Source organism: Callithrix jacchus, chromosome 7, assembly GCF_049354715.1.
Source record: "Callithrix jacchus isolate 240 chromosome 7, calJac240_pri, whole genome shotgun sequence".
In the NCBI taxonomy this organism is placed as follows: domain Eukaryota; kingdom Metazoa; phylum Chordata; class Mammalia; order Primates; family Cebidae; genus Callithrix; species Callithrix jacchus.
The window spans coordinates 92,252,872-92,271,930 of NC_133508.1; the positions used below are offsets into that span (position 1 = coordinate 92,252,872).

The window sequence follows — 19,059 nt, forward strand, 5'->3', positions numbered from 1 at the left end:
ATAAAAGCTTGGAGGGCAGTTACAATTTTTTCATCTTGATTCGAAAATATCTCTAAGTTAAACAATTCTAGGCAAATTAAACTAAATCCAACAGCTAAGAGTAGGACTAGTACACTTTTTAAAAGCGGAGTTGCTAAGACTTCATTTCTGAATATTTATTTATTGAGAATCTACTACACATCAGAGAGTGTTTGGGAATTGGAGGTTCATTAGGGAACAAAATGAATAAAAGTGTCTGTCCTCATGGAGCTTATAATCTAGTTGGGGAGGGGATAATGACAATAAACACAATAAATAAGTGGATTATTTTGCATGTTATAAAATGATCAATGATATAGAAAAAAATAAGGTAAGGGGTCTGGGTAGTGCTGGGGCAAGGAAAGCATTGTAAGTTTTTTTAAAGGTGGTCAAGGAATGTCTCACTTAAGCATACTGGAAAGAGGAAACAAATAGCCAGTGCAAGGGTCCTGGGGAAAGAATATATGCTGGCTGTTGGGGAAACAGCAAGGAGTCCAGGATGGCCGCAACACAGCGAGTAAAGGGGAGAGTAGAAGCAAAGGCACAGAAGCATCAAGGGGGTACACTGTGTCCACCCCCTTGTAAAGATATGGCTTTTACCCGGTGAACTGAGAACCACCAGAGGCTTTGAAAGAGGAGTGACACACTCGATGTAAAATTTAGAAGGTCTACCCTCGTTGTTGAATAGAGAATGAACTGCAAGGCAGAAGCAGGGAGATGAGTTAGGGCACTCCTGCTATAATCCAAGCAGGAAGCAGTGGCAGCTCAGAGGGCACCAAGTGAAGAGGGTGCTAAGAGGTAGAATCTAGATAGGGCTTGAAGGAGGATATGCTGACAGATTAGAAGTAGAGGGTGGAAAAAAAAAGATATCAAAGATGAAGCCAAGGTTTTTGGCCAGAGCAACTGAAGAATAGAACTGCCTTTAATAAAACTCTAGGGTGACATGAGCAGGATTAGGGAAATTTAGTTCTGGAAATGAGAAGTTTAGGATGTCTATTTGATATCTAATTGGAGATATCAGCACAGTGGTATAGGCCATAGACCCAAATTTTGGTGTTATTAGCATACAGATGGAATTTAAGACTGTGAAGCTGCATGAGATCACCAAGGGAATGAATGGAGATAGAGAACAGATGATGAGGAGCTGAGTCCTGGGGTGCTCTCATGTTAGAAAATGATTAGTAATGGCCCCTACTCACAAAGCCAAAAAGAAAGACAAAAGAGCAAATCTTAAGTTACACAATTTTTAACACTGGAGTCATTATCAGGAATGGATATACAATTCTAATTCTGTAATTTATGAACTAGTAAATTTGGGTTGTTTGACTTCTTCAACTAGACAGCAAGCTCGTGGCGTGCAGACATACTGCCCTGGTGACAGCGGCTGTGGAACCTCGTATACAGAAGGTGCTCAGTAATATTTCTTCAGAATGAACTAGTTTAGCATTATTCTTAGCTACTCCACATGCCAACTTCTTGCCCTTTTTCATTTTGACTAACAACCTTATCTATGAAGAAATGTAAATAATTGCCAACAGAAACCTGGCCTTTCGCTGAAAGAGATTATCATAAACAAGCCTCCTGCATACCCAGTTGCTGGCTCCGAAGCTGTAGGCACGTAACAAGAAGAGACAAAGCCTCTCCGGCAATCAGTGAGTCTTTGGTGGATACAGACTGTTGTCGAACACAGATTCCTGCATGCAGGGCTACTGGTTCTCCTTCACTTCCAGAGCTGCAATTGCTTCCTGAAAACAGGCAAGCAGAAATTTACTGTGGATCCTACAGGAACTGTCCAATACTTTAATCTTTTTACTATTATGTTCCAGAATCCTCATGTGACAATAAATACTTTAAGAAAGCACTTAGGTCTAAGACACCAGAGAGATTTAATCACTGTATCTGAAACACTCTTAACTACCTTGTCTTCAAAACACATTTGCAGGCAATCAAAATGTGTTCACAAGGCAAAACTAATTTCAGGTGATAGAAGAATAGCACGATTTTGTGGCTATGAGGGAGCCCTGAGCCCTCCTGAGGACATCAGAAATGTTTCCTATCTTGTAACTTGATGTAGATGGGTTATATGCATATAAAAATCCTAAAAATTCCCATATACTTTACTGTATATATGTCAAAAATTTTAAAACTTCCTTTATTATTGAGGTATTTCTAAAATATAAATTGTGCAAGAAGAACAAACAAAGCTGGGAAATAAAGCTGTATTTTAAAAAGGCCTAATGAAAAATAACCTGGCAATCCAAGGAAAGAACTGTTTTCCAGGACAGAATTCTACATGAATTTGTATTATAGTCACAATTATTGGTTTCACGACACTTTTATACTCAGCTAAGCTAAAAACTGTTGGTTTCTCTACTTACTCTATGTGTTTATAAATATTTTTCTTCTTCCTTTTTTTTTGAGACACACTCCCAGGCTGGAATGCAGTGGAGTAATCTTGGCTCACTGCAACCTCTGCCTCTTGGGCTCAAGTGATTCACCTCCCTCAGCCTCCAAAGTAGCTGGGACTATAGGTGCCCACCACCATGCCTGGCTAATTTTTGTGTTTTTAGTAGAGATGTGGTTTTACCATATTGGTCAGAATGGTCTCAAACTCCTGACCTGGTGATCCGCCCAGCCTCCCAAAGTGGTGGGATTACAAGCCTGAGCCACTGTGCCTGGCCATAAATATTTTTCTTCTTAAGTATCACATATATGTAGGAACATGCATAAATACTAAGTGTATACAGAGCTCGATGGATTTATACTCAGGCTCACAAGCAAGAGACTCTGGAAAACCTACACATAGATAATTCTTACGGTTATTTTTTGCACAGTGTTCTCATTACTGTCTCTTTTTAATCAGTACCTGAACTGCTGAGTCTGTTTCGAATTCCAGCAGGACACAGAGAATTACTTTCTTTAATTGGCTGGCTACTCCCAACAAGATCAAGCCGTCCAGCAGCTGCAGCCCATGACAATCTCATGAAACAAGCCACAGTAGAAGTGAAATCGCTTACTTCCATCGTCTAAAGAATGGAACAAGAATTATGAGAAAAGGCAATACCTGAACATATGCCCTGACATCTACGACCTTCTTACCGGTCTCAGTTTCACAAGCTTCCTTTCCCTCTAAGGTCAGGGATGGCCTCTCTCAAGCTGCCATTCTGCTCAAGGACTTTTAGTCTCTCTTTTATCTGTAAAATAGACTGATCTTCATGCTGTGGCTTAAAATTACGCTTTACCAATTTTTTCACTTTCCCCCTTTCCCACATACTGTGACCTCGTGACCTCCCATAAGCTCTGGTGTTTCTACTTTGCATATGTGCTCCCTTTTGCTTGAACAAATCTCCTTTCTCCTAACTTTCTAAGTACTTATCTCAGTATATCTAATCCTCATCTGTTCTTCAAGGCCTAGCTCAAATGCCACCTATAACATAAAATCACCCATCACAGCCATAGGTGAAGGAAATTATTCTACCTACTTTAAAGACACAGAATGTTTTTGTCTTGTAGTTTTACAACACTTGATACTCTCAGCCTGGAATTATAGTTATTTTGCCCTAGTGATCTCTTGTTAAGTCACCATAAGTTTCTTGAAGGCAATGTTCATGTCTTCATCATTTATATATCCACACAGCACCTCTCCCTAAACTAGACTTTCTGAGTAAGAGGTACTAAAATGTCTTGAATACACAAATCACTTACCTGTATTGCAACTCGAGCAGCAGGGATGATTTCCTCAACCCTAATAGAAGACCTATCAGACACTGACAACTGTCGGTAGGATGACTTTTCTGGGGTACCGCATAAGGACATCTGTCTGCTTGTCTGCCGGCTGACATTCCGGAATGGGCGGGAAGAAAGTGCTTCTATGCCATCTTTGGTGAGGTCTTCGTCTAATAATGTGGGCATTGTTTGTCCAACAAGTAAAAATCTTAAAAAAAGACAGCTAGACTTATTCTGGGTCCACTTCATACTATTTAAAATATGATTTGAGAAGAAAAAGTCAAGTATTGCCTTGTGAGACTTATGCAATACATTTACATACCTTGCAAGCTGTAGACAGATGGAATAAACACCCTGTCTTGTTTCATAGTCTACTTCTGATGGGATGGAATCTCTCTGCATAACATTTACAACCAAACTTCAAAAAGAAGAAAAAAAGGCAGGATATTAAAGACTTCTATTTCTTTCATTTTAAATTTTCCATAAGTACAGTAATATAATTGGTCATCAATATTACCAATTACTTAGTTTCTACATGATTCTGTCATACAAAGATCCTACATATATATATAACAATTTCCTATGATACCTATAAGTTTCCTGTTTTCCCTGCTTCTGCTCTTGACTCTCCACCTTCCAAACCTATTTTCAAAAGACCAATCAGGGTGATCCTTGGAAAACATAAGTCAGATCATGGCACTTCCAATCTCCTATGCTGAAAACCAGCAGAGTCTTAACAGTAGCCTATAAGATCCTTCATAACTTGACCTCTGGTATCTCTACAATCTTATGTCCCAGACCTCTGTCTCATCTGAGAATGGGAAACACTGTCTCATTCACTCTGCCCCAACCACACTGGCTCTGCAGGCACCAGGTAGGTCTCCACGCATGAGTATGAACTGGCTGCTCCTCTGAAAAGCTTTCTTCTGGGTCTTGCTCCCTTATCTTCTTCAGGTCTTTGCTAGATGTCACCCCAGTGAAGTTTTTCCTGATCACCCTTCTGAAAATCACAGCACCTGCCAATCCCTGCTTCTTTACTTTTCTTTACAGCTCTCCTCACCATCTGACAAATATTTTTACTTAAGTTTACTGTCTCCCCCGCCCTAGACTGTAAGTGTCATGAGGATGTGGATTTTGGTCTGATCTACTCACTGCTCTGTTCTCAGTGCTTAGAACAATGTCTGGCACATGAATTAACTGACAAACACAAATAAGCCAAATGTTAACTGCCTTTGACAGCCCAAACGGCTGAGTGATGTAAGAGGAGTTTTTATTAAAAATACCTCTACAGTGTCGAACACAGAATAAAGCTACACATGTGTGCCAGACCTCCCATGGTACTTGGGAATCCTTTTCGCCATCATTTCCGTTTCCCATCCCCTCGACCTCCTCAAGGTCCCTACCCAGTTTCTCTGTGCCAGACCTCTCCACAGGAATTCCTTCAACCATCCTCTGCTCAAGCTTCAAGCTGGTCTCCATGCCTTCCTCACCCAGAGGAAACGGCATTCCCACTTCTTTCTAGAGAATATCTCCTTCCAACTACAGTACAACTTGACCCCATCATTTACCCCTTTTCTTTTATTTTTATTCTTTTCTCCTTCATTGGTCCCTTTTAGTTAGCCTATAAAGAGAAGCAAGTCTTCTTCTACCAGCTAAAATCAAAACACAAAAGCCAACTTTCCCCTCAGGTATATTCTCTTTAATTTACTATACCCCTTTCTTCCCACTCATCTGAAAGCAGAGATCTCTATGCCCTGATGCTACCTTCCTGCCTTACACTTGCCACTGAGCTCTGACAGCTGGATTATGCCCTCATGGTTTTACTCTTACACTCCCAAATTTCTCATGCCATTCTCCACTTCAAGCACCCTATCCAAACTATCTACCTCACATGGCTCAGAAGGACCCTGTATGCAATCAAATTTATTTCTCTTGCTTTCCTCTGTTCCTCCCCGCTCTCTCTGTGTTTATTTCCCATACTGACTAATGACTCACATTCCCCCACTCTACCAAGCTAGAAACCACAGGGCCATTTTATAAATATCCCCACCCTCTACCTAACTAGTCATAAATGTCATTCTGTCATTGTCCTTCATCTCCTCTCTGGATACTGTCAGCTCTCAGTCTTCCTCTCCTCCAGTCTCTCCCATTTCCCTTCGTCCTCTTCAGTGCAGCAAGAGTAACTGTTTCAGGTAATTCTTGGCTTAGAAACTGCCTGTTTTTCCATGGACTACAAGACAATGCTCATATTCCCCAATGAAACCCTTCTTGACATGTTTCTCTCCTTCATCCTTTGCTTGAACTTCACCAGGCAACTGAGGTTCCCAAGACAGGTGATATATCTTCATGCTCTCACTCTCCCCTCCCTCCATCTCAGCTTAGAGTACCCTTTCCCTCCTTATTTACCCAGAGTATTTCTAGGTAAACAATTTCCCAATTCCTAGCTCAACGGTCATTTTCTGTGAATCATTTTCTAACCTTATGACTCTATGCAAATCCAACCAATTTAACCGCTACTTTCTCGCCCCCTCCTCCCCACAAGCACTTTTTATATGCCTGTTTTAATACCTTTTTTTTTTTTTTTTTGAGATAGGGTCTTGTTCTGTTGCCAGAGTGGAGTGCAGTGGTGCAATCATGGCTCACTGCAACCTCTACTTCCTGGGCTCAAGTGATTCTCCCACCTCAGCGTCCCAAGTAGCTGGGACTACAGGTGCATGTCATCACACTCAGCTTTTTAAAAATATTTTTCATTTTTAGTAGACATGAAGTATCACTATGTTGTCCAGGACAGTCTCAAACTCTTGGGCTCAAGCGATCCTCCTGCCTCAGCCCCTCAAAGTGTTGAGATTACAGGCATGAACCACCATGCCTGGCCCATTTTAACACTTAAAATATACCTAACTGTGTGTTACAACAAACCTAGCTGTTTGTTATTCTTTGTTAAACCATCTGCTGCCTCTCAAAGGTAGAGATAATATCTAATTTATCTTTGCATCCCCAGCACTAATACTTTGCACAAAATGGATATACAGGGATCAAATTCACCTTATTTCAAACTGACATGAGACACAAAAGAAAGAGACACAGCCTCCTTACTTCTATCTTCTTGAGAATTTCCCCCACTACCATAGGGGAAAGAGACACGCTTCCATACATTTTTCAAATAATCAGAAGTTATAACGAATTAAAATACTCTAAAGGACTGAAACATCATTCCCTCTTATTACAACTCTCACAATGAGTCACATGTTACCTTGTAGGAATAAGCAAGACTTTGCAAGCGAAATTAAGGAAAATATCCATATTCATTTTTGGCAACTCATGTAACACTACACTGAAACTCTAACCTCAAACCGCCAGCTTTGAGGAAGTTTTCACAGAAGGATTTGGCACAGCTTCTGGCCATGTCATCATCAGCTGTTGGCATGAGTTTGGAGCTTAGAACCTAGGAAATAGATAAGTACAATTATTCACCCGCACATTTTCAGCAGAAATTACTCCTTTACTAAATAAAACATTCAGACAACTTGAGTTAAAATCTCTTTAAATGCTGCACACAGTTTTTCCCCCAGAAATATATGGAAGCTGGTGTTTCACAATAAAATAATCACATTTTCCCTATTCTATTTACTTTGGAAGAAAAATATCTCTGTTCTAGAGAAAGCTGCTACGTTCTTTTCATGAAACGGCAAAAATCAAAATCTCAGGCCCTCAAACTTAGATAAGAACAGATAATTTCATGTGATATGCTAGATATGTTCTTTAGAAAGATATAAACCAAAGTTTTATAAAATAGCCCACATATTAAAAATGCAAAATGAGTTCCCCAATAATAACTCTAACTCCTATTTATTGAACACCTACAATGTACCAAGCATATGTATTTTACTTTATAGGTGAGAGAACAGAGACCTGAAAGGTTAAACAGGTTAAGTGACTGCCCACCTAAGGGCACATGGCTAGAATTCAAATCCAGATGCAACTCATTCTAACACTCATGCCCTTCTATGATGCCACAAGACCTACCTAAAGTCGAGTTCAACTGAATATTTTGGTTGGGCAGAATTTCACATAAATAACCAATCTATAGGCAAGTCTACAAATCTAGTTCACATTCTAGTTTTACCTAGCTGAGAGATCTCAGGCATACAATGTTCCCTTTTGCCCTAGTTTTCTCATCATTAAATGAGCACAGTAATTACCTTTATAGGAAGATTGATGGATTAAATACTACAGCACAAACTTTAAGGTGCTTAGTATAAGCATCGGCACAAAACAAATAGTAAACAAGTGCTTATTCAGTTATGATTTAATAATAAAAACTCTTATTGCCTCAGTCTTAAACTAGATGTAGTTTAAGATCATTTTCTATTCTAAAAAAATCTGCTTCTATGAACCCTTGAGTTTTATGAGTTTAGAACTTAATGTGAGATTTTGTTAAAGATGCCTTCCTCCTAGGTTGCCCTTGGAGAAACAGGCCCACCAACATGGGATAATGAGCATCACATGGGAGAAAAGGAACCTGTGCTCTTCTAAAGCCTTGAAGCATATATAGCTCTTCGTCTATAGGTACACCCTGACCCCACTCTCCTCATGCTTAATGGACAACAATTTAATGAACTGACAGGTTTCTTTAAAGAAATGGAAATATCCACTTTGAAGTTTCCTCACAGGTAAACAAAAGTTGATAAACAAATTGCAAAGAAACCTTTTCACTGACAGCAAAATAAAAGCTTTTGGGAGGGTTGGGTTTCCAAATATTTTAAGTATCTAAAGCAAAACACAAAATATCAAAGGAATTCACACTTAATGAGAAGTCCTAAAATGATACTGGAAGTATTTCACTACTGCAGTGCTATGGCTCTAAGATAATGGAATTTAGATAGTTGATGGCAAGCTAGGCCCATTGTTGGACCATTCTGTTTTTCTAGGCACTATCAAATGTGGGTGTTAATAATTACACCTGAACTTTTTGGAGATAATCTTTCAAAAGCAAATGACAGATCTGGCAGGAATCACAAGATGCAAATTCTACAAGATTAAATTGGCTAAAAATTCCTAAGCAATTTTCTGTTTTGGAATACTGTATATATTTTATTTTTTGACATCTGTTTATTAAACAGGGTGGACATTAAGCTAGTATTTTCATTTTGAATAAGCCTCCTCAGTATGCACCACAACCTAAAATATAATCTAAATAGAAAGCACTTTGGTATTCCATGCTGTTTTTATAACTTAATACTACACTGAATGCTACTACATTTCATAAAGTTAATTCTTAAACACAACAATGACTCAACCTGGAACATGGTTTCCATGCTGAATACTGCATATATTTTAAAATGCCCACATTAAATAAGGACATGCACAATTTTAAAAATGTTTGCTAAATATTTTTTCCTTTTTAGCCCAAGATATCTTTTTACAAGAACGATTTAGGCAAATATGAAATGTTATCACATCATATAAACAACTAGTGGAGTGGGAAAATGAATGACTATAATTATATGCTCCAAATTAGGTTGTCACATGAAATGAAAAGTGGAAAAAATGCAGGTACCCTCTTAAAAATTTTGACTCTTGTGTACTTAAGAAACATGATATAATAATTAAGGTTGCTTAGGCACTGATATGGATTCTTTGGAGCCTGAATATAACTTCCTAAGACAAAGCAAAATTATTCAGGGCTTTATTTTCTTCAGACCAAAAGTGGTATAAGGGTCTGACCTATTATTCTCCAAGAGCAGAAGTGATTCCAGTTGGTCACTTTCCCATAGTGCTTTGTTTACACTCAGCCATCCAGACTCAGTATATACAGCTTCCGTATGTCTTACTCATAAGATCTTGGAGGGAATACCTTGTCTTTTCAACTCTGTTCCCTTAACTACCATCATGACTTGTAGACAGTAAACAATTAGTAAATGTTTAGTGAACTAAATGTATTACTTTAAAGCTTCTTTTGGGGAGGCTAATTACAACAATCCCCTGAAATTCATATTTTGGAAGTGAAGACATAGTGAGAAGGTACCATCTATGAACCAGAAGGCCAGCCCACACGAGACACCAGATCTGCTGGTGCCTCGATGCTGGACTCCCCAGCCACTCCAGCTGTGAGAAATAAATGCTTGCAGTTTAAGCCACCCAGTCTATGGTGATTTGTTATAGAAGACCAAATGAGCTAAGGCAGTAATAAAAATAAACTTTTGCATATTCAAAGGCAAAAAAGTTTCCATTTATTATCTATTTCTTAAAAATAATTTTCAACCAATCATCATGTAAACCTATTTACTTATTTCTGACATCTGAAAGCATGAATCTAAAAATCCAAACAGACCTGTCAAAATGAAATGAAAAGAATTTAGGTGTCTTACTTCTAAGTTGTAGAGCACTCTGAAGGTAGACATTCCCGGGGCAAAAGATCGAAACAGACTTTCTAAAATTGAACTGGCACTTGGCTGATGCTGTTGCTTTGATGACAGGGATGGAGATTTTGAGGACTGAGAACTTGATTCAGACAACAATGTTTTCTAAGTTTAAGAGAATAAAAAATGACATAAACTTTTTAAAATGACAAATTAAAGAGAAATAGATCTTAGTACATGTTCTAATATTCCTTTCCTCTTTAAGTCACGCCAATGATATTTTCTTTCTTTTTATTAAAATATATATATATATATTTTATCACATTTTAGGTTTTGGGGTACATGTGAAGAGCATGCAAGATTGTTGCATAGGTACATACATGGCAATGTGGTTTGCTGCCTTCTTCCCCATCACCTATATCTGACATTTCTCCCCATGTTATCCCTCCCCAACTCCCCACTTCCCGCTATCCCTCCCCTAGTTCCCCCCACCACAGACCCCAGTGTGTGATGCTCCCCTCCCTGTGTCCATGTGTTCTCATTGTTCAATACCCGCCTATGAGTGAGAACATGCAGTGTTTGATTTTCTCTTCCTGTGTCAGTTTGCTGAGAATGATGGTTTCCAGGTTCATCCATGTCCCTACAAAGGACACACTCATCTTTTTTTATGGCTGCATAGTATTCCATCCACACCAATGATATTTTCTAAAAATTAACTTCATAAAACCACGTAACTCTGTAACTACTAAAACTTCAAACTTCATCATACAAATTCTAAATGTTCAATAAGATTCAAATACTACATGAATGCTTTTGAGTATGTATTCTAAGCAAATACATGCTCATTTTAATTTGCTTCTGTGTTTAAAATTTGTATCTCTAAATACTGATAAAATTACAAGATTGCTAAAGTGGTAGACTTGAAAATTCGTTAAGCTAATACTAGTGATATATTTTATAGTTACATCAGTTTTCTTTTCCTTCAAATTAATGTATAAGCAATAAATGACATGATAGCTGATCTAAATTTCTATCACTAAAATATAAAATACATAGTTCTAACAACTTTTTCTACATGAATTTATTCTCAGAACTTATACAATATTATGATAAGACAATTTCAATATACAGATAAATCTCTTAAGGAACACATTCTAACAATCAACAAAAATGAACTTTAAATATCAAGTGAAAAAATTAAATGATAATCCATTTATATAAGCAACTAAGACATATGCAACAATCAGATTCAAAGAGGCCTCATGACTAATGAAAAACTTCTCAACTGAAACAGAACTAGAGTCTGATCTGGGACAAGCAACTTCATCTCTCTAAGTTTTGGTTTCCTAATATATAACATGAGGAGGTGGAAAGGTAGATGATATTAAAGGCTCTTCCAGTTCTAAAACTTGAAGTCATTATTGACTTTATATAGATACTTTAAGTTCTGATTTTCATTTATGGAAAAGGTATTTCTCTTTTATTTATTTATTTTTTGAGACAGAGTCTTGGTTTGTTGCCCAGGCTGCAGTGCAGTGTATAATCTTGGTTCACTGCAGCCTTGACCTTCTGGGTGCAAGCTATCCTCCTACTTCAACCTCCTGAGTAGCTGGGACTACAGGTATGTGCCATCACACCAGCTAATTTTTTTATTTGTAGAGATGGGGTCTCTCTACATTGCTGAGGCTGGTCTTGAACTCTGGGGCTCAAGCCATCCTCCCACCTTGGCCTCCCAAAGTCTTGGGATTATGGGCATGAGCCACTGCACTGGGCTGGCAAAGGTATTTTTCAAAAGAAGAAAAAACGTTATGGGAAAGATGATATCATATGACATCAGTCACTGAATTGTGATACAAAATTGCCATGTTAGTTAAATAACTAGCAAAGATACTCATACCTTTCTTCCTAAAGAATCAAGCTGATCAAGGGCTTCCTGAATGGCTGGATCAGTGGGTATCAAGAGCAGGAGCTTCCGTACTCGCAGAGTTATCCTGAAGTTTTTCAAAGATAAATTTTTTTCATATAAGCCATAGTTTAATAGCAAAGTCCACTAGTATGCAATATAAAGTAAAATGCATTTCAAGTGAAGTTACTTGGCTCCCTAATGTTAGTAACTTTCTGCCAAGTCTCACAAATATTTATATTTACCTTGGCTCTTCCAGATTAGCGAGCTGATAAAGCATGTCGAATACGTTACATACGAGAGCCATCACTACACCAGGGAGGGATTTCTCCTGATGGAAAAAAAATAGAAATTCAAATTTACAAAAGAATGTCCTCCTTTCCTAATCAAACTTACAAACAATAAAAATACTAGTTCTGAGAGACTGGTCACTGTAAAGCTTGAGGGAAGCAGTATGAAGTCTGTACTGAAGAACACCACATGGGAGCATACTAGATGAGGGATCACTACCTTCTAGTGTGTATTACTTGCTCTCCCTCCTCCTGGCCACCTGCTAGTGAAGGGACTGAGGCACCAAAAGGCAGGCACAGTAGAAGAGAGGTAAAGCAGAGGGGATGTGTAATCAATATAACAGACAGCAGGCACCACTGAGCTAATCACTGCTTGCCTGCAGAGAACAGGGTGAGTGATATGAAAACAAAAGTAGTGTATTTACGTATCTACATTCACATACAACAATAGATACACGTAATTTAAGCTGAGAAAAAGAAGTTACCATGTTTTTTTCCTAAAGATCAGAAAAGACAAAATGGGTGTAATTGCACAAAAGAAATTCAGGTGTGATTAAAGTACTATTATCTGGTTATAAGGACTAAGAAATCAGACATCACACAATGTATTTACAAGTGGAAAGATTTTTAATAAATTCAGAATAAATATGAGATAGTTAAAAATTATTAAACTTGAAGATGCTATGTACACTGTTTCTGTTGTTATTTAGCTGCCATAATACCATTCTGAGTATGATTTCTTTTTAAAATTCTTGTTATATATGAAATATAATTTTAAAAAAAAATGGAGATGGAAGTCTATGTTGGCCAGGTTGGTCTTGAACTTCTGGCTTCCAGCAATCCTTCTGCCTTGGTCTCCCAAACTGCTAGGATTACAGGCATCAGCCACCACACCCAGCCTTGAAGTACAGTTAACTTTGACATCCACACAATACCAACACAGGTTGAGTATCCCTAATTCAAAAATCTGAAAAGTGAAATTCTCCAAAATCAGAAACTTTCTAAGTGCCAACATGATGCCGTAAGTTGATAATTCCAGGCCTGACTTCATGTGACTGATCTGTCAAAATCTGGTTTCATGCACAAAATTATTTAAGATCTAGAATATCACCTTCAGGTTATGTATATAAGGTATATATGAAACATTAATAAATTTAGTGTTTGGATTTGGGTCCCATCCCCAAGATATCTCATTGTGTATACGCAAATATTCTAAAATCCTAAGTACAACTCAACTAGAGTTCTTTGATATCTCTAGTAAAGTTTATGCTCTATAAATCAAAAAGATGCAGTCAGCTGAGCACAGTGGCTCACGAGGTTAGGAGAGTGAGACCATCCTGGCTAAAACAGTGAAACCTCATCTCTACTAAAAATGCAAAAAATTAGCTGGGCATGGTGGCAGGCACCTGTAGTCCCAGCTACACAGGAGGGCTGAGGCAGGAGAATCACTTGGACCTGGGAGGCGGAGGTTGCAGTGAACTAAGACTGTGCCATTGCACTCCAGCCTGGGCAACAGAGTGAGACTCCATCTCAAAGAAAAAATAAGATGCATTTACACAAGTTCTTACGTTTGGAATTAAAGGAATAAATACATAATAACCTTGGGGGAAAAACACTATGTCTTTTAAATACCTTTGCTTTATATTAGCTTGCTTTCTAGACCATAAAAGCCTAAAAAGCAGAACAGTCTTATGCAGCTTTGTACCCCTGGAAACCTGACACAAAGAAGTACAAAATAAACTAATTCATGAAGTCATTCAAATATCGACTGAGTACCTATCATATTCTAGGTGCTGTTTTAGGTGTCGAGGATGCAGCAGTGAACAAAATAGAAGAAAATCTGCCCTCGTGGTGCTTATATTTTATTGGGGGAGAGAGATAAACAAGATAAATAAAATGTATAGTATGCTAAACAAAAAATAAAGTAGGGAAGGGAAATAAGAAGAAATATAGGGGTAGGAAAGAAGCTGAAAATCTAGACAAGACTGTCAAAGAAGGCTTGCTGAGAAGGCAGCATGTGAGTAAAAGCTGAGGAAAGTGAGTAAGCCACCTGCATATCAGGAAAGAGTGAGCCACCTGCATATCAGGAAAGAGTGAGCCACCTGCATATCAGGGATGGTCTGTTTCCAGCTCCTGCATATCAGGCACAGGGAACAGACCGTACTGTTTGAGGACCAACATGGAGGCCAGTGCAGCTGGAGTGATGCGAGGAGCAGCTCACAGGAGACAACCTCAGAGAGGCTATGCGGGCACATTAGGAAGGTCCTGAAGGTCCCAGTAAAGGTTGGCTCTTATTCTGAGTGAGACAGGAGCCACTGGAGTTGAGGAGTGGCACAATCTGACTTATGTTTAGTAAGATCCTGGGCCGCTGGGTGCCCTGTAGAGAAGAGACTGAACTGGTGTCAGAGCAGAAACTGTGAGACCAGTTAGGGCACTACTGAAACATGCCAGGTAAGGCATGGTGATTGCCTAGACTGCTGTGCAAGCTGTAGTTGTAGAGAAAAGTAGCTGGATTCTTGATGTATTCTGAAGGTGGATTCAAGAATTTGCTCCTGGACATGGGTGTGAAAGAAGGAACCCAAAGATTCTGGCCTGAGCCAACTAGAATACTGAAGATGCCATCATTTGAGATACAGCAAGACTGTGGGAAGAAGAGATTTGGGATAGGATTGAGGTAATGGGAAAAAAGGTCTAAGGAGCTCAATTTGGGATAAATTAGAATTACATAGCCTAGTAGACACTTGAGATGTTAAGTGGATGAATCTGTTTATTTGAACTTCAGCGTAAAGCTAAAACTGGCAGTTAGCAATGTATATACAATATGCAGAGTTTGGAGACTGGATGAGATTAAGGGAATGACTGTAGATAATGGAGAGGTCCAAATATTGTACCTATACATACTTTGTTCAGAATCTCCATTCTAGGTTTTGTATGGGCCATGACATATAAATTGTTAGACTCTGGTGTGATTCAGGACTACTCCTGTTTATATTCTGAAGTGGTCAGAAAGTGTTACCTAAGACTCAGTCAATGAGAGAAACTATTCAAAGACTAGTTTTAGATTATTATCTTCTTAATGCTTTCTGGAAATCATGATTCCAAAGGTCTAGAGGGGAGGTGTCTTAGCAATTGCAAGAATTTAAAACTAACACAAACTTAGGCATTTGAATCAAGCATAAATTTAGTATAAACATATAATGTAAAATGGCTCTCCCGAATGCTAAATCAACATTATACTTCACTGAGAGAATACAGGATCTAGAATGGGGCTGCAAGCTCGTTCCCATTTTGGGTATAGAGATTAGGGAGATGAGGAGAAATAGGCAAATGAGACAAAACAAAAACAAACAAACAACAACAACAACCCAGGCAGAGAGGCAGGGGAAAGTCAAGCAAGTCTTGAAAGCCAAGTGAAGAGTGTTCCAAGGGGAAGTGATCACATGTATCAGCTTCAATGAAATGTCAAGAAGATGAGGACTAAGAGGTGGAGGTGACAGACTAACTGGAAAAGATCTTATCAAGAAAGGACGGCACAAGAAAAACTGGAAACAAGTTTAGACAACTCTTTCCAGGAGCTCTGATTTGGGAAGGAGAATGGGGCAGTAACTGACAGTGGAAGTTGAGTGAAGAGTTTTTTTTTTTTTTTTAAGATGAAAGAAACAACATGCTTGATCACTAATGAGAATGACACAGTAGAGAGGAAAAAAAAACTAATGAATCAATGAAGAGAGAGATGCATAAGAGGACAGTGAGTTACCAGGCAGAATCATTCAGTGATTGATTCAGAAGACTGGTAACTTATGTATCTCCTTTTCTCAACTGAATCCCAGTATTTGTTATACATTTGGAAGAGTCAAAACTTGTCTGAGAGAAAAGGATATCATCATCTAAACCCATATGGGCACATAAAAAGACAGTGATTGTTAAGTTCTTGTTTTTAAATTGCAACTGATCACCCAGTACCTGCTCCATGGCATATGAAGAACTAAAGGCCCCACTACTGCTGCTGCTGGAGCTGGTTGAAGAATCTGCTGAGCTCCCAGATGGGGTCCCGCTGCCAGAAGTCTTCACTGTAAGAATTTGTTCATCAGAAAATCCCAGTTGGTGGAGTAGCTTTTGATCTTTATTCACTGTCAGCTGCAAAAAGTGGTTTCTTAATTACTGAGAGGGAAAGGAAGAGGAAATTATTCATATCAAGCTAAATGTTTATATGATAATCTGTTTATTATTCATAAAAACTGCTTTTTTAAACCTACCAGGCTATCATTTGTAAATATCTGTATATTATCCACAGGAGAGCACAACTGCTTGGCTATTTTCCACCGGACACTCCCTATGGTTTCATTACTGTGAGCCTGTAAAATAAAATTAAACACGTTGTGAGAGAATTCATTTATTTATTCATTTAAACAACTGTGACTGAGCATCTACTAGGTACTGGGCACTGTTCTAGAAGCTGGGAACACAGCAGAGAACCTAAAGACAAGAACCTCTGCCCTCATGAGGCTTCCCTTCTTCTGTAATTAAATGTTCCATTCCACACTCCACCTCCTCCCCATCATGCGTGGAATGAGACCACAAGCCCTTCTTCTACTGCAGTGTTGTCCACTCTTTGCCTTTCTCACTGCACTCCCCTGACACCAGTCACCTTGTTTGCCTTTGTACCTGCTGCTCCCTTTGCCTGGAATGTTCTTCCAAGCAAACATCATTTAACCTGTCAATTTACTCAAGTTTATGCTCAAATGTCACCACCTCAAAGAGACCTTCCCTGTCTACCTTTTCCTAAAATATTTTGTGCACTCCCATCACCCTCTTATCACCCTCCTCACCACTGTATCCTGCTTTACTCTTATCTGTTCTTTATAATACTTACCACCACCTGACATTATATAGTATTTATTTATGTATCTGCCTGTACCCCACAGTTTCATTTCAGGTATTTATTCTACATCTGTTTGCAAACAGCCTTTAGAATGATTATTCATGCAGCTATCTCAATCAAGACTGCTTTGTGAAAATAATAAAACAACATGAAAATTGCTACAGATTTTAATGTAAACCTACCTCGACAGTGAAGGTATCTTTGGTAGACTCATAGGTAATATTAAGAGTTAAAAGATGTCCATGAAATGAGGCACCATGAGGTAGAATAGTTCGTGGAACAGAGTAAAAATCCTTTAAAAATATATAAGTCAAATCAGATAGACAGCACCACTGATAAACACATCAAAAATACATACCTATGTATATATAATGAATGAAGATGCTTTTTTAAGAAAAGAGAGGCTAGCTGGGTGTGGTGGTGTGTGCTAAACTTCCAGTTCTAGGAAGGCTGAGGTGGGAGATTGTTTGAGCCCAGCCTAAGCAACACATGTCTTAAAAAACAAGAAGTAGCTTACCTCTATAGTGATCACATAGCGCTCTGCCAGAAGCAGCAATCTCTCAATTATTACAAGTTTAGTGGATCTATGGATTAACAACAACAAAAAGAATTTTGAAATGTATTTGAAGTGAATTACCGATCTGAGCTCAACTCTAGTTTCATCAAAACCACAATAACAGCCCCAAAACCACAATAACAGCACAGTAACAGTTAAAACTCAGTCAAAGACTGAATTTTGCAAATATTAAACTTCTCTTTTACCCAATGGGGAGGTGGTTCCACTAACTCATAGCTGCAGCACACACATGGAATAAGGGAGAAGCCTGTACCTCCCATGTTTCCTTTCCTTTTCTTTCTTCTATTTCTTTAAACAGTTATTCCATAAACAGAGGACCTGGGTTCCTAGGCCTATCTGTCCATTAAACCATTAAGAATGAAATCAGTGAGTTTGGCTCTCATTAGTCTTACATAACTAAAATATGACATACAATTCTGCAGACATGAAATCTGACATAGTTCTGAAATGCCTGAGAATTAGAAGACAAATACAAACCAGTAAGTATAACACAAACGAAAGTTGCTATCCGAAAATGAGATCTCAGGTCTCTTTTGGTTGAAGACTTATGAAATCTTACTTAACATCTGAAATAATCAGACTGCAATATTTGGCAGTTTATACAGTCACAGCCCCATACTTTATTAAAGAGAACACTCCTATAGTCCCAGCTACTCGGGAGGCTGAGGCGGGAAAATTGCTGGAACCCAGGAGGCAGAGGTTGCGGTAAGCTGAGATTGCGCCACTGCACTCCAGCCTGGGTGGGCAACAAGAGCAAAACTCCGTCTCAAAAAACAAAAAGAGAGAGAACACTACATGTATTAACATTAAGAAATGAAAATCCAAGTCTCTTAATTTAAACATTTTCCATTCCAGAGAGTCAACACATTTCAAAGAGGTATATTTCTAAAACTGAAAAGAGGTACTACCATTTTCTAACAATTGGTCTGGCATGCTGATTAGCAGTACTTAAAATTTCACTTAAAAACAGCTGGTTAAACACATTTTAGCAGTTCTATTAAATATATTTAACAGAGTTCTAAATTATTCCAGTCTATGGGCAAGAACTAGAACTTGAAATGCAGATGAAAAATCTTTAGAAAATATCTAAGTCCATAAATGAGTGAACTACTGAGTGAACTGTTTTCTTAATGATGCCTCAGTAATGAATTAAATCATAGACAGTATTATGAAACGCTGCATATATGACAGAACCCCCCCCAACCCAAGTTGGAACAATTTGGGGTACTGAAAAGTTATTTCCAAACTAGTGAAATGAGTTAAACTACAATGTCCTGGTTCAAATTCGACTTTGAAACTAT

At 38.4% G+C, this 19,059-nt stretch overlaps 1 protein-coding gene across 8 annotated transcripts in view; it reads right to left on the reverse strand.

Moving 5' to 3' along the window:
- The window catches only part of USP24 (ubiquitin specific peptidase 24), a 154,449-nt gene that overhangs the window by 53,521 nt on the left and 81,869 nt on the right, over window positions 1-19,059 (reverse strand). For all 8 annotated transcript variants that reach the window (XR_013520109.1, XM_078331960.1, XM_054236291.2 and 5 more), the window contains 12 exons: window positions 17,699-17,765; window positions 17,364-17,474; window positions 16,556-16,654; window positions 16,263-16,436; window positions 12,255-12,340; window positions 12,004-12,097; window positions 10,116-10,271; window positions 7,092-7,189; window positions 4,067-4,162; window positions 3,724-3,952; window positions 2,885-3,044; window positions 1,608-1,763 (listed from right to left, as the gene is read on the reverse strand). Coding sequence is in view for 7 of the 8 variants with exons in the window: in XM_078331960.1 (XP_078188086.1) it covers window positions 1,608-1,763; window positions 2,885-3,044; window positions 3,724-3,952; window positions 4,067-4,162; window positions 7,092-7,189; window positions 10,116-10,271; window positions 12,004-12,097; window positions 12,255-12,340; window positions 16,263-16,436; window positions 16,556-16,654; window positions 17,364-17,474; window positions 17,699-17,765 (1,526 nt within the window). In the remaining variant the exon portion in view is untranslated. The remainder of the gene's footprint in view (window positions 1-1,607; window positions 1,764-2,884; window positions 3,045-3,723; window positions 3,953-4,066; window positions 4,163-7,091; window positions 7,190-10,115; window positions 10,272-12,003; window positions 12,098-12,254; window positions 12,341-16,262; window positions 16,437-16,555; window positions 16,655-17,363; window positions 17,475-17,698; window positions 17,766-19,059) is intronic.